This window comes from Ambystoma mexicanum, chromosome 11 (genome assembly GCF_040938575.1).
Source record: "Ambystoma mexicanum isolate Mex_15411 chromosome 11, UKY_AmexF1_1, whole genome shotgun sequence".
Classification (NCBI taxonomy): domain Eukaryota; kingdom Metazoa; phylum Chordata; class Amphibia; order Caudata; family Ambystomatidae; genus Ambystoma; species Ambystoma mexicanum.
The window spans coordinates 684,577,506-684,591,251 of record NC_090934.1 but is presented as its reverse complement, the minus strand read 5'-3'; the positions used below and the strand labels follow the sequence as shown (position 1 = coordinate 684,591,251).

Genomic DNA, 13,746 nt, shown 5'->3' with positions numbered 1-13,746 from the left:
CATAGTTGTCCGCCTCACATAATACTTGGCACCATATTTACACTGTGGCGGGGTGGATTCCTTTTGAATGAGAATATTGATAGACATGCAAAATGTTCTCTGGTACAAATACTTTTTAGATACTGGAGAAAATAAAATGTTTTAAACCTGCTGAGTGATTATAACGAAACTAATTATATGTACATGTTAACTGAATTGTGTGACTGAATGTGTTTATTACATTTAGTGCGACTGTTACAGGCAGGCCAACTCCAACTGTGTACATAAGTTCTCAACATGTATGTACCCGATTGTGACTTCCCCTGCATAAAATAAGGGGGCCACATTTTTTTTCAACTTCGATTATAAATAGCCTGTTTATTGTTGGCGAATTGGGGGAGGGGCTGTATACTAGAGAGCATTACATTAGCGATTGCCATTTAGTGAAAATACCAACATGTAAAGAAATAGGTCAACAAGGGGGAGGTTTAAGGTATGTGGGGGTGGGTGTTGTGCGAGATGGAGTAAGGAGGCTGACAAGGTGGTATCATTTTGGCTATACTCTTATTCAAATAAAGAAATTAATCTCTTCTCTCCCTTTTCTAGAGCGGATTTCTCTACCTCAACCTAGAATAACCTGGGTGCTCGTCAGGATGGAAGTCAAAAACCAATATACCGTCCTCTGTCCAAACCAACTACTTTATCCCAACCACTAACAAATAAACCAAGAAACAAAGGTTTCAATGAACATCTTATCCAAGCCAACAGGAGAATGTCTCCCTTCTCCTGGTGAAATAATCCAGTCCTGGGCCGAATTAACAGCAGTCTCTTCAAATATGGTCCGATTTACTAAATATACCTAGACCAGTAGAATTTCTCTCTTCTCCTTGTCTGTCTGGAAGAGGTTTGGAGACTGTCTTTTGATAGTTCTTTGTACAACTTTTTAGAAGTTTCTTCACTTCCTCGCAAGCATTTGCAAACAGCAGAATTAGGCTTTATCAATTCTTCTTCTTATTGCTGGTACTTTATCAGGATTATTTATGTTTACCAAATACGCTTAGACCAGGAGAATGAATCCCTGCTCCTGGTCTAGCTGAAAGAGTTTTGGAGACTGGACAGGCCTTTGCATAAGTCTTCGGATGTCTCATTACTTCCTCCCAAGGCGTTGTGAACAATGGTGTTAGGGATTTATCCACTCTTCTTATTGCCGATACTTTATCAGGACTTCTTCTATCTCGACTGTTAGGGAGATTACTTCCTGACAGTTCTTTGTCCTTTTGGCATTTTTCACATATGGAACAAGTTACTTACCTGTAACTGTTGTTCTCCAGCATGGGTCTGGCATGGATTCACATGCTCATGAATATTCCCCGTCGTCAGGCTGGGAATCCTCGGTAAAGAAAAATCAGTATCAGTTTCGTTTCTGATCTGTCTTTCGTAGTAGTAACCAATGACTGATCTCTGCGTCATACTGACCACAGACAATGACTGACCTCTCCCTAAACCCCGCCTCTGGCAGCCATCTTCAGATTTGGTAGCACGTGAAGTGGCAGTATGACCAAGTGAAGAGCCGCAGAGGGGTAGGCGGGAGGGTTCGCATGTGAATCCATGCCAGACCCATGCTGGAGAACAACAGTTACAGGTAAGTAACTTGTTCCTTCTCCAGCATGGGGTCTGGCATGGATTCACATGCTCATGAATATAAGAATACATAGCAGTACACACATGCACAACCACGGGAGGTGGCAAAAGGCTCAACATTAAGCAATACAAAAAACTCAACATTAAGCATCTCTTACCTCCTCACCAGGCTCACCTTAAGCGAACAGGTTGCGCAGCACTGCTTGGCCGACCCTGGACTCCACCCTGGAATCCCGATCGACGCAGTAGAATCTCGTGAAGGTGTGCGTCGACTTCCACGTAGCAGCCCTGCAGATGTCCAGCAGGGGCACACCAGATAAGAACGCCGTAGTAGCAGCGATAGCTCTGGTCGAATGGGCTCTCGGACGGCCTGGCAGCGGTCGGTTAGCCAACCGGTGGCAGTGCATGATGCAGCCGGATAGACATCTGGAAATAGAAGACTTCGAGAGAGCCTTCCCTTGATTCACAGGTCCAAAGTTCACGAATAGCTGTGATGTCCTCTGAAAACTCTTTGTGCGGTCCACATAGAACTTCAGCGCTCTAGCCACATCCAGCGAGTGCAAAGTCCTCTCGGCCGGCGACGAAGGAGACGGGAAGAAAATAGTTAACACCAGTGGCTCGTTAAGATGGAAGTCCGACGGCACCTTGGGCATAAAGGAGGAGTGCGTCCTAAGCACCGCCCTCGAGGCATGGAAAGTCAAGTACGGTGCTTTGCAGGATAGGGCCTGGATCTCTCCCACTCGTCGTGCAGAGGTAATGGACACCAGGAATGCAGTCTTCCACAACACAAACTTCATCGGTGCGGAGTGCATCGGCTCGAATGGGGGCCCCATGAGCCTGGTCAGCACCACTTTAAGTTCCCACGCCGGGGCCTTCACCGGCGGGAACGACCGGAACAGTCCTTCCATAAACTCTTTTACCAGTCGATGGGACCATAGGGACGTCCGTCCTGTGGTTCTGGTATATCTGGAGATCGCCGCCAGATTAATCTTAATGGAGGCATGGGCTAGCCTAGCCTTTGCCAGCGATAGCAGGTACGGCAGCACTTGAGGGGCCGTAATCCGTAGGGGGTTTATCTTCTGTGCTCGGCACCAGATAGAGAACCTCTTCCACTTATGACCGTAGCATTTGAGAGTCGAGGACGCCCTGGCCTTTGCAAGAACCTCTCTGCAATCGGCCGGTATATCGTAGCCTCCAAACTCTAGCGCTGCAGGAGCCAACCCTGCAGGTTCAGCGACGCCGGGTCGTGGTGGAAGATGGCGCTTCCTTCTCTGGAGAGAAGGTCTGCGTCCGCCGACAGCTTGATGGGAGGGGACGTTGACAAGTCCAGAAGGTCCGGGAACCAGATCTGCCTCGGCCACGCCGGTGCGACAAGGATCATCCTGCACCGGGACCTCTTGAGCTGGTTGACGAGTCGAAGCAGCAACGGCAACGGAGGGAACGCATACAGGTATAGGCCATCCCAGGGGAACGAGAACGCATCGCCCATGCTTCTCGGCTGGGGAAACCTGCTGGCGAACCTCTTGCACTTCGAGGTCGTCGCTGTTGCGAACAGGTCGATTTGAGGTTTGCCCCATCGTCGGAAGAGTTGATCCACCTGATCCTGGCGCAGTTCCCACTCGTGACACGCACGCAGCTCCCTGCTGAGCGCGTCGGCAATGGTGGTTCTTTCTCCTGCCAGGTGGAAGGGAACCAGGAACATCCCCTGGGCGACCGCCCAGTGCCACAGATCCTGTGCCTCCTTGGATAGGGCTGGGGATCTGGTGCCTCCCTGCTTCCGTATGTAAATCATTGTCGTGGTGTTGTCCGTGAAGATCCGCACCACCTTGCCCTTGAGCGACGGGAGGAACGATTTGAGAGCCCAGAACACGGCTCGGAGTTCCAGGACGTTGATGTGCAGTAGCCTCTCCTCCGGGAGCCAGAGGCCTCTTGTGTTGAAATCTCCGGTGTGGGCGCCCCAGCCTTCCAGGGAGGCGTCCGTCGTCACCGTCTCCTGGTACGCCGGCGTCTGAAAGTCCTTGCCCGTCGTGAGGTGCGCTCGAACGCCCCACCACAGAATCGCCCGCCGGAACACCTTGTTGAGGGTGACCCTGTCTTCGAAGGTGCCCGTCGCCTGCATCCAACGGGCGTCGAGAAATTCTTGAAGAGGGCGCATCCGTAGTCTGCAGAGGCGCACCAGGTAGATGCAAGAGGACATCATCCCCAGGAGTGACTTGATGGACCTCACCCTGGCCACGTCCGTGGCTCGCAGACGCTGCACTTTGCCTAGAATGGTCTTCGTCCGTTCTTCCGACGGTGCCGCCAGGCGCCTCACTGTATCGAGCTTCGCTCCCAGAAACAGGGCCACCTGCGACAGCACCAGATGGGACTTTGGTTAATTTATGGCGAATCCCAGGTCTGTGAGTAGCAGGACGGTGCTTGCAGTGTGTTCGATGGCGAGTTCCCTCGTCCTTGAGCGGATGAGCCAGTCGTCCAGGTAGGGGTAGACGTGAATCCCCTGCAGGCGCAGCCGCGCCGCCACAGGTGCTAGGCACTTGGTAAAGACCCTGGGGGCCGACTTCAATCCGAACGGCAGTGCTCTGAATTGGTAGTGGCGTCCCTAGACGACGAACCTGAGGAACTTTCAGTGACTTTTGAGGATGGGAACATGGAAGTAAGCATCCTCCAGGTCTAACGACGATAGAAAGTCACCTTCCTCCAGCTGTCCCAGCACGTGCTGGAGGGTGACCATCCTGAACTTTTGTGACCTGATGTATTTGTTCAAACGACGAAGGTCCAGGATGGGGCGCCAGCCGCCCGTCTTCTTCCTGACGAGGAAGTACCTTGAGTACACCCCGGAGCCCCGGAGCCTCTTCGGGACAAGCTCGATGGTGCCTTTCCTGAGCATCGCCCGTACTTCCAACAGCAGTTGCGGGACGTGATTTTCCTTCCTGGCCACAGGTGGAACGTGAGGGCACTTCTTCAGGAATTCGATAGAGTGTCCTCTTGCTAGGGTATCCAGCACCCAACGGTCGGTGGAGATGGACTTCCACACGCCGACGAACTTCGTCAGCCGGCCTCCCACCGGGGTGCTTCGGTGGGGGCCCGAGGCCACGGCCGGTTCAGTCCTGCTTGGAGGTGGTGGCCTTGCCGCCCTGGCCACCTTGCCGACGGCGGCGAGGCGCTCCCTGCTTGCCGCGACTCCTGTAGGCCTCCGGAGATGAGGAGCGTGCCGCCTGGCGGTAGGACGACGAGCCACCGCTGGATCCCTTGGAGGCACCCTGTCTGCCTCCGGAGCTCCGAAAGGGCAGTCGTTGCTGAAGGGCTCCTAGGGCGCGGGCCGTCTCCGTGTCCGTCTTTATGGCTTGGAGGGATTCGTCCACCGCTTTCCCGAACAAGTAGCTGCCGTCGAACGGCATGTCCAACACCCTGGTCTGGACGTCCTGACGGAAGTCGGTCGCCCGGAGCCAACCCCGTCATCGTAGGCAAACACCGTTGCCCAGCTGGCGGAACCCGGTATCGGCAATATCGGTTGCCACCGTTATGGCGTGGTCCGACGCCACCTCGCCTTCTTGAAGTATTTCCAGGGCCTCGGACCTCTTATCATCCGGTAGGAAGTCCAATATGGGGGCCAGCTGCAACCAGAGCTCCCTGTTGTAACGGGCCTCGATCGCCAGGGCGTTGGCCGCTTTGATCGTCGTCGCCGCCAACGAAATGACCCGCCGCCCCATGGCGTCCAACTTCTTTCCCCCGCCATCCGGCGGGGAATTCGACGTCGAGGCTCCTGACCCCGCTGCTTTCTTCTTCGTTGCCGCCGAGACGACCGAGTCTGGAGTTGGCTGGGCCCTGAGGCACAGGGGAGCGGTTTCGGGGACCCGGTACTTCTTCTCGTACTGGTCCCGTTTGGCTGGTGCCGTGGAGGGGTTCTTGAGAACCGACAGGCCCTTCTCCCAGATGTCATCGATTAGAGGCACCGCGATGACAGTCTTCCTCTTGGCCTCCCGGCGCTGATAGAGGAAACCTTCGGGCCAGGTTGCGGGTCCTCCGGCCTGGGGCGTGGTAATCTCGTCCTTATCTCAGAGCATAAGGACTGGATCGCAGACAAAATGGCCACCGAGCTATCCTGAGGCCTAGGTTCCGGCTGCGCCGGAAGGGAAGGCTGCTCTTCCTCGCCATCGTCGTCTTCCTCGGTTATCTCCCGAGGATCTTCCTTACGGGATCGAACCTTCTCGAATTGGACTTCGAGATTCCTCACGGCCTCGGTCAGTTCCTCCTCCGAGGCTGACTCCGAGCTCGAGGAGGCTACCGTGCCCCCCCTCGCTTCTTCCATCATGGTGGCCATGACGATGGGCTGAAAAGAGGATTCCCTCCTTGGCGGCAGGGAAACTCTAGTCCCGGAGGCAGTCTCCGCTGGCGGGGTCTCTGCCGGCTTGGCCAGAGTCGTCGCGATCGCCTCGATGGAGGCCTTTGCCTGCTGGGTAGGGGCCTTCACCACCTTAGGTGCGTCCCGGGCCTTCTCCTTAGGGGAGGGGCAACGCCTCGCTCCCCCTCTTCCGAGATTGGACAGGGCTTCTCCCGAAGCTTACCCGGGGTCTCGGACTTCCTCTTCCCCGAACCTGAGCGCTGGCTTGCGGTTGACGGTGCCGGGGAAGGCGCGCCCTGCCTGGCGACCGAAGAGCCCGACCTTTCGGCGCTCCCGGAGCCAGCGGACTCGCGGCGCTTGGCCTGGTGTTGGGCCCCCGTCGCCAGGGCGCCCGCACAAGACTTAGAAGCCCGCTTGGACCCTTTCTTCTTCTTCTCACCCGTTGAGCTCTTCTCCAACCAGCTGGCGAGACGGGATCGACGGTCCCTCATGGTCCGCTCGGACAAGTTCTTGCAGAACTGGCAGTCCTTCTCTACATGAGTCTTGTCCCCATGAAGACAATGGAGGCATCGCAAATGTTCGTCCTCCTTAAACACATTCTGCAGCCCGCATCCAGGGCATCTGCGAAACAGCTTGGGTCCGGGTGACGAACTCGCGTCCTGGGCCATCTCGAAGTAGGCCGCGAATCTTCTGGAATCCTCCAAGAAGTTGATTCGATGAAATCTTCACCCTTGAGGGGCGTAGGAAATTCCTGCAACGGGTAGCCGTTAACGGGAGTAGAAACGGTGGAGCTTGAGGCTCGATTAACCGAAAAAATGAGAAAATTCACCTGAAAAAGCGCGAAACACGCAGTAAAAGCTCGAGAGCTAAGCACGAGGACTCCCAACACTTGAACGTGCGGTAAAAATCTGAAGATGGCTGCCAGAGGCGGGGCTTAGGGAGAGGGCAGTCATTGGCTGTGGTCAGTATGACGCAGAGATCAGTGATTGGTTACTACTACGAAAGACAGATCAGAAACGAAACTGATACTGATTTTTCTTTACCGAGGATTCCCAGCCTGACGACGGGGAATATTCATGAGCATGTGAATCCATGCCAGACCCCATGCTGGAGAAGTGGAGTTTCCCACTGTGACGAGGGAGTTTACTCCCGAGGCACTCTTGAGATTTATGGTTTTGCGTGTCACCACTGTGACAGGGGAATTCACTCCTGAGGAATACTTGACTCTTGGTTCTCTTGGTATCAGTACTGTAATGAGGTGGCATCACCACCGAGGACTAATTGACACTTGCTTCTTTTGGTATCACTGCTGTGATGAAGGATATCACTTCATAGGTTCTTTGGGTACCACTACTGTGATCAGGGAGTTCACTCCCGAGGAATAATGGACTCTTTGGGCTCCCTCGACCCCATCAAGCTTCCCTCCTCCCGCCCCCCCAACTACCGCTAACTGTATCTTCACTTGGGAGTGCTACTGGTACTTCCCAGGGTATCAGGTCGCTGTTGGTTCTGCACACGCTCAGCTTGTCTTCCTGCTTTCCTCCTCTCTGGTCTGTGCCGCTCCCTACTACCAGCGCCTACTTGTTTCCTCCCCAACTCCGTCGTTCACCCGGGAGGATAGCGGGCTGGTTGGAAGCGCTTTGAAGGTCTGTCCTTTCCACTTCCCTCTGTTTAGACATGCAACGCTTACGGCTCCCTGGAAGGATAGTGTTAGGCAAAGTTGTATGCAGTACCGTGTGGGAACACTACACACAACTATGACTACAGGTGTAAGCAAACCAACACAGTTTTGGTAGCGGGGCTGAGCAGCCAGGCTTATCTCAAGAGGGGAATGTGAGCAGTAATGATGTTACACGAGGTCTACAATCACAGGTGTTCAAATAAACTCTTACACTCAAGGTTTCTTGGATAAATACTTATTAATTTATCAGTCAGTTATAAAACATTCATTAGAAGGAGGCACTATAATAACACACAAATATACTTCAATACTTTTCAAACGAGGAGTAAAAGGTAAAGGTTATCAGAACATAAAAGACTACAATTATTCTTAGTGCAAGTACTATGAGTTCACCAGAAGAGTCAATTCAATTGAATAGGCTAGGCCAAAGTCAATGGGCTAAAGTCTTGGATAGGATAAAGCGGTTCTGGTAAGTAAACAGTAAAGTCTCTGCACAAGTTCTCAGAAGTAGTTTGTAAAAAGAATAACCATATGTAGGTTACAGGCTGATTAGGCTTGTGAGTTGCAAATGTTTCAAGCACTTTCACTGCAAGAGGTAATTTCTCTCAGTTTTGATTCACAGTACCTGACAATGAAGAAAAAGAGGCAGCTGATGACTTCTGTTCCTGGCAGTTCCTTCAGATCTCACGGTTCATGGGCCTCAGTCGTGGGGACAAAAGGGAGGACGTCGGGGGACTCCTGCACTGCACTGAGACTGGTCAAAAGCTCGCAACTGGCAAACCTCAATTCCGGTGGCTGTAACTAACGCACACAAGCTGGTTTCCCTCTCCCTGGTCCTTCGGTTTCCTGCAGCAACTCTGAGGAAATTCAACCAGCTCCAAGATGGGTGTCCATGTGGCTTACTTTGGAGTTAATTGGTCCTTTGCAGGTCTTCTCTGTCGATGCGAACTTGGTGATTCGGGCCTGCAGCAGGGCTTCACCAGGCAAACCAATGGTCCAGGAGTTGCAGCAGGCATCCTCTTCAAGCTCTTCTTCGGTTCCTTCGTCCAGTGGTCGACTCTGCCTTCCAAGCCAAGAAACTCGCCTTTTATTCAGTTCTCTCCCATTCATTCCAGCCTAGCTGTCACTCACCCAGTAGGGTGGCTGTCCTTGCTGGACATTCAGCCGGCCAATCACCACTGAGTGCATTTGGGTCTCCTAGGAGACTAAGCACAGGGAGTTTCGGGCACCTCCCTCACTTCCTGCGGTCTTCACTCCTGAACCCGCCAAAGGCAAATGAACAAAGAGACCAAACCTGGTTTGGCGCACAGAGAATAACTGTAGAAGGACCTTTCCACAAAGAAATGGCAAAAAAAGAAGACTAGGACCTGTTTTAACAAAGGGGGCTCAGACGTCATCTTGAAAAACATGGCTCCTGCGATTTAATGTTACCGGAGCTGCGGACAGTTCACGGCCGGGAAAAATCATGGTAGTTTCTTGTAAAACCACTGCAACCAGCCATTCTGAGAGGAAAGGGTAGCATTTAACAGCTACATGAGTATCTAGACACAGGGGATACTAAGCAACCCCCTCAGCACTCTGTTGTAAGATAGGGTGTGCTGGGTCTAGGAATTTAAAAGACTAGTAAAGTCAATTTCACTTTACTTACTCTGGGAAACAGTAGTTTATCCCAGAGAAGGTAGTTAAACCTTGGGAAAGCCTGAAAGGCTTCCCTGTGTCACTGCACTGAGGGTGCTGTGTGACACAATTGCAAAAGATGATGCCTATGGAGTTGGCTAGACTTTATAACCAAAAGAAAAACACAGAAAACAATAAGAATTAAAAGTACAAAGTCCCAAAGTTCAGCAAAAGAGCTGGGTGTCTCTAAGGTAGAGAGGAATTAGTACATTTTTCAGAATTCTCCCTAACAGATAGCATTCCAGCTGGACTTTTGCTCGCTCTTCGCAGCAGTCGATTAGCCCCTTGGCCTTCTACATTCCACAGCCTGGTACGCATCTGCCCCGTAAAAGCTGTTCCTTTTCGCCCCCAGCCTCGCACAGAGTGTGCTTGTGCATGCCACCTTTTATCCTGACAATGAGTGTTAACAAGTGTCAGTTGTATGTAATATGTACTATGTGCCTGACTCTGCCTTATCTCATTAGAGGGGCAGAGCCATTGTAAGTCAGTGGAGGCAATCCTACTAGCCTCATTTCTCATCTTCCTCGGATCAGTAGTAGTGTCAATGTGCACTAGGGAGGAATTATAGGAGTTGTAGTTTCCCATAAAATAAAACAGGGATATGGGTTGGATGGATTACTGGAAGAGGCGTATACCATATCTCACCATCGTGTGCTCCTGTCCACTCCCTGAGATCCCACTACCCAGGTGATCCTCCCTCACGTGCCCCCCCCCCCAGTGTCGAGATCCAAAGGCGATGGCCCTTCACGGGCCACCGGAATACGGAATCCCTGGAGACTTGTGTGTGAAACACCATCTGGTTTTTCACAGGAGCGACATTCACAATGTACTCATCTTTGCTTTTTTTTTGGGAGTTGTGTTCATGTTCAGTCATTTTGTGGCACAAATGCAGGGCTATTCGATAAGAAGCATCAGGCACCATGTCCTTGAATGTCTATCAGGTGGGAAAAGCATGCTGGTGGGATAGAAAAGGATCAGAGGTTGGTAATATTTAGTTTACTTCTGGATTATTTTAGATAAATGTCCACTTACCTTAATTGCTAGTTTCTGATACTTCTGTTTTAGTTCTGTCAGGCTGTCTGTAGACTTGGCACCCAACATGCTATACCAGTCCTTTTGTACCAATCTCCCAGTAGCCATCTTCAGACTCGCTTCTCAGGTTCTTTGACACTTTAGGACACAATTTTATAGAATTTGTTATACACCTTTGTAAATCAAGCACTGAATAAATACAATACTTACAAATCCACATCATTTAAAAACTTCACACAGGCTGCCAAGTACCTGTAAAAGTAGTATTATTATTACATGCTTTCGTTCGAAAACAAACCGAATAGCATATAATACTGTACAAATCCGAGTGAATCGGTCTATCTTTTGGCTTAGCTTAGACAGCTTTTGTCTTGCTCAGTATAAAAATAGACCAACACAACACCAACTATTCAAGGGGCAGATTAGGCTGTTTGATCTCATCTACAATTAGAGGTGGACTGGGAACCAAAAAGTGGCCATGGACTCTTTATTTTAAAGTCACCGTATATTACACCCTGCAAACGAACATTGTGTGAGAGAATGACCCCGCTGAGGAGGGGTTAGGGTAATTTCCTCCCAAGAAAATGTACAAATAAAGGTCCAAATGGTGCATTGCAAGGCACATTATGTGTAGATAATAAAAGTAGACTGACAACAAAAACGTAACATTTAACATCTATTTGTTAGTAGAATATGTCTACTCACCATTCGTCACATGTCTAGAAATATCCTACCCAATCAGGGAGGCCTACAGCACAGTAGCACTGAGTTCTCATTGATGTGACTAAGCTCAGTAAAAAACGTGAATGGTTTAGAGATATTGCAAGGTCTTCAGTCCATCATTGTATGTTTATTTGCATTTGACTCTGCAACTGCCACACACAGTTCCTCTTGAAGAGAGACTCTATACTGTCGGCAGCCACCTAACAATTCCCTCCCACTACAAGCACTCATCACTTTAATGCTAGCATGTTTTATCCCCAGGACGACAGACTGTGCTAATTCTGCACTGTATTGCACTGCACGGTTCCAGCAAGCAGGAACCAACAGTTTCCCTCAACCGAGAAATCAACACTGTATGCATGGTACAAGTTAGATTTTAATGTCTTGCTCTCTGAAATATGCAAAGTCGAATGGGGCAGGAGTAATACGTTACTATACGTTTGATCTTTTTAACAGGCTACCTTCAAGTATGCTCTCTTGTATATGTAAAAAGGTTGCCTTATTCACATGCTAAACATCATCAATTGGCAAGGATGAGATACCTAAATGATGTATTTATTGCTGGATGGGTCTTGCAAGTGTACTTAAAATTAGGAGTGTACACTGTGGCAAGCCAGAAGGAGGACTAGGACCAGAGGATATACTTTCTAAATAACTTCATTTAACTTAAAAGGAAACGCCTCACTAAACCTACAACTGAAGGGGACTTGCCTTCGTATCAAAACTAAACGAATGTACTCGTTAATAGTCAAAAGAAATCTACAAACACCCTGACAGAACTAAAAGTATCAGAAACTAGCAATTAGGTAAGTGCACATTTATGTAAAATAATCCAGACGTAAATAAATTATTACACCCCTCTAATCCTTTTTATATCCCACCAGCCTGTTTTTCCAGAAAAATAGTCAATAGTCCTCTGTCCAAAGATATAGAAAAGTTGGCCATCTCTCAGCTTAACCTTCATTCCAATTATGTTGGTTGTCTCCATGACCACCAGTCTGGCTTCAGAGCTGCCAGAAGTTGCTCTCCTGAACATCCTTGAAGATCTGCTCTCCAACCTTGACTCTAACATTCCCTCTGTCCTCATCCTCCTCCATCTCTCTTCTGCCTTCGACACGGTCAACCATACCATCCTGCACAACCGTCTCTGTGAAAACCTGGGTATCACTGATCAGGCTCTGGCCTGGCTGATCTCTTTCCTCTCAGATCGACCCTCCCAGGTCCAACTTGGGTCCTTCCTTTCATCTATCTTGCTCTCTACCTGTGGTGTTCCCCAGGGGTCTAACCTCTCGCCCTGGCTTTTCAACCAATACCTGGCAACTCTCCCCCACTGCATTGCCACTTCCTGCTCAAATTTCCAGTGCTACGCTGACGACACTCAACTCATTTTCAGGCTGCCCTCTGCCACCTCCTCTCCCTCTCTCATCTCTGATTGCCTAACTGCCATTCAAGATTGGGGTCCCGCCAATGATCTTTGTCTGAATGCCAGCAAGACGGAGATCCCCCTCATCGGCACACCTTCACCATCCTTTCCCCTCACTCTCTGGCTGGCCTCCCTTGGCCCTCCTCCTACCCCCACCTGCGAGGCTAAGATCCTCAGGGTCATCTTTGACTCCACCCTTTCCTTCTCCGCCCACATCTCTGAGGTCTCTAAAAAGTCAAATTTCCTACTGCACCTACTCAGGGCAACTCTGCCTTTCCTCTCCTTTCCCCAGAAGCTCCTGGTATTCCAAGCTCTGGTTCTCTCTAACTTGGACTATTGTAACAGCTTCTTTCTAAGTGTACCTGCCTCTGCTATCGGCCTTCTGCAACTAATCCAGAACAGGACTGCAAGACTTGTCCTTGGCCTCAAGCAATGGGATTGTATCTCTCCAGCTCTGAAATCTCTCCATTGGCTCCCAGTGGATGCAAGGATTAAATTCACTAACCCTCTGCATTGTCCACAAGGCTTGCTGGGGCCTGGGTCCAAAATATCTTCAGCTATCCCTCCGCAAATACCTCCCCTCTCGAGCTCTTCGCTCCTCTACCTCTAACTCCCTCAGGGTCAGTTGTTTTTCAAAGAAACTAGCTGGGGGCAGATCTCCGTCTTCGGCTGGGGCCTCCCTCTGGAACAGCCTCCCTGCCACTCTAAAACTTGAGGAGAACCATCTCTGGTTCCGGAAGCACCTCAAGACCTTCCTCTTTGCTTCTGCCTTCGCTCCCCCTCCTCCCTGCTGATCAGTTCTCTCTTGGCACTGTGCACCTGTCCACCTTCTATCCTCAGGGCCCAGGTATCTGCTCACCCTGCCACCCTCCCGCACTGCCTCCGGGCCGCCTCTCGCCCTTGGGTCTGTATCTGTACCCATACTGCTCCCCCTTTTTCTTTCTGCACTTATCAGACCTACCCTGTCTGCTGCCTTAAACTTAACACTTGCAAATTGCTGGCTGCACTGCCACTGTTTGTTGCCTTTCTTATTTATTGTTATTTATCTGTTTCTCCTCTGCTTCGCACTTTCCACTTCTCCCCCCTTCCATGCACTTTTCCCCTCTCCCTCTCCCATGCACTTGCACGTTCTCAATGTCACTGGGCCTCGTAAGATCGCCGTTTTGTTCTCCCCTGTACCCGTCCCTTGCCTTGTTGCACTCTGAAACACCTATGTACGAGCGTGATAGAAATAAAATATCAATATCC

The 13,746-nt window shown here is 50.6% G+C and overlaps 1 protein-coding gene across 3 annotated transcripts in view; it reads right to left on the bottom strand.

Annotated features, from left to right (window-relative positions):
- Positions 1 to 13,746, bottom strand: part of DNAJC24 (DnaJ heat shock protein family (Hsp40) member C24) — a 507,623-nt gene that overhangs the window by 370,650 nt on the left and 123,227 nt on the right. For all 3 annotated transcript variants that reach the window (XM_069623542.1, XM_069623544.1, XM_069623543.1), the window contains exon 2: positions 10,353 to 10,490. In XM_069623542.1, the coding sequence (XP_069479643.1) occupies positions 10,353 to 10,460 (108 nt within the window). In that variant the 5' untranslated portion in view covers positions 10,461 to 10,490. The remainder of the gene's footprint in view (positions 1 to 10,352; positions 10,491 to 13,746) is intronic.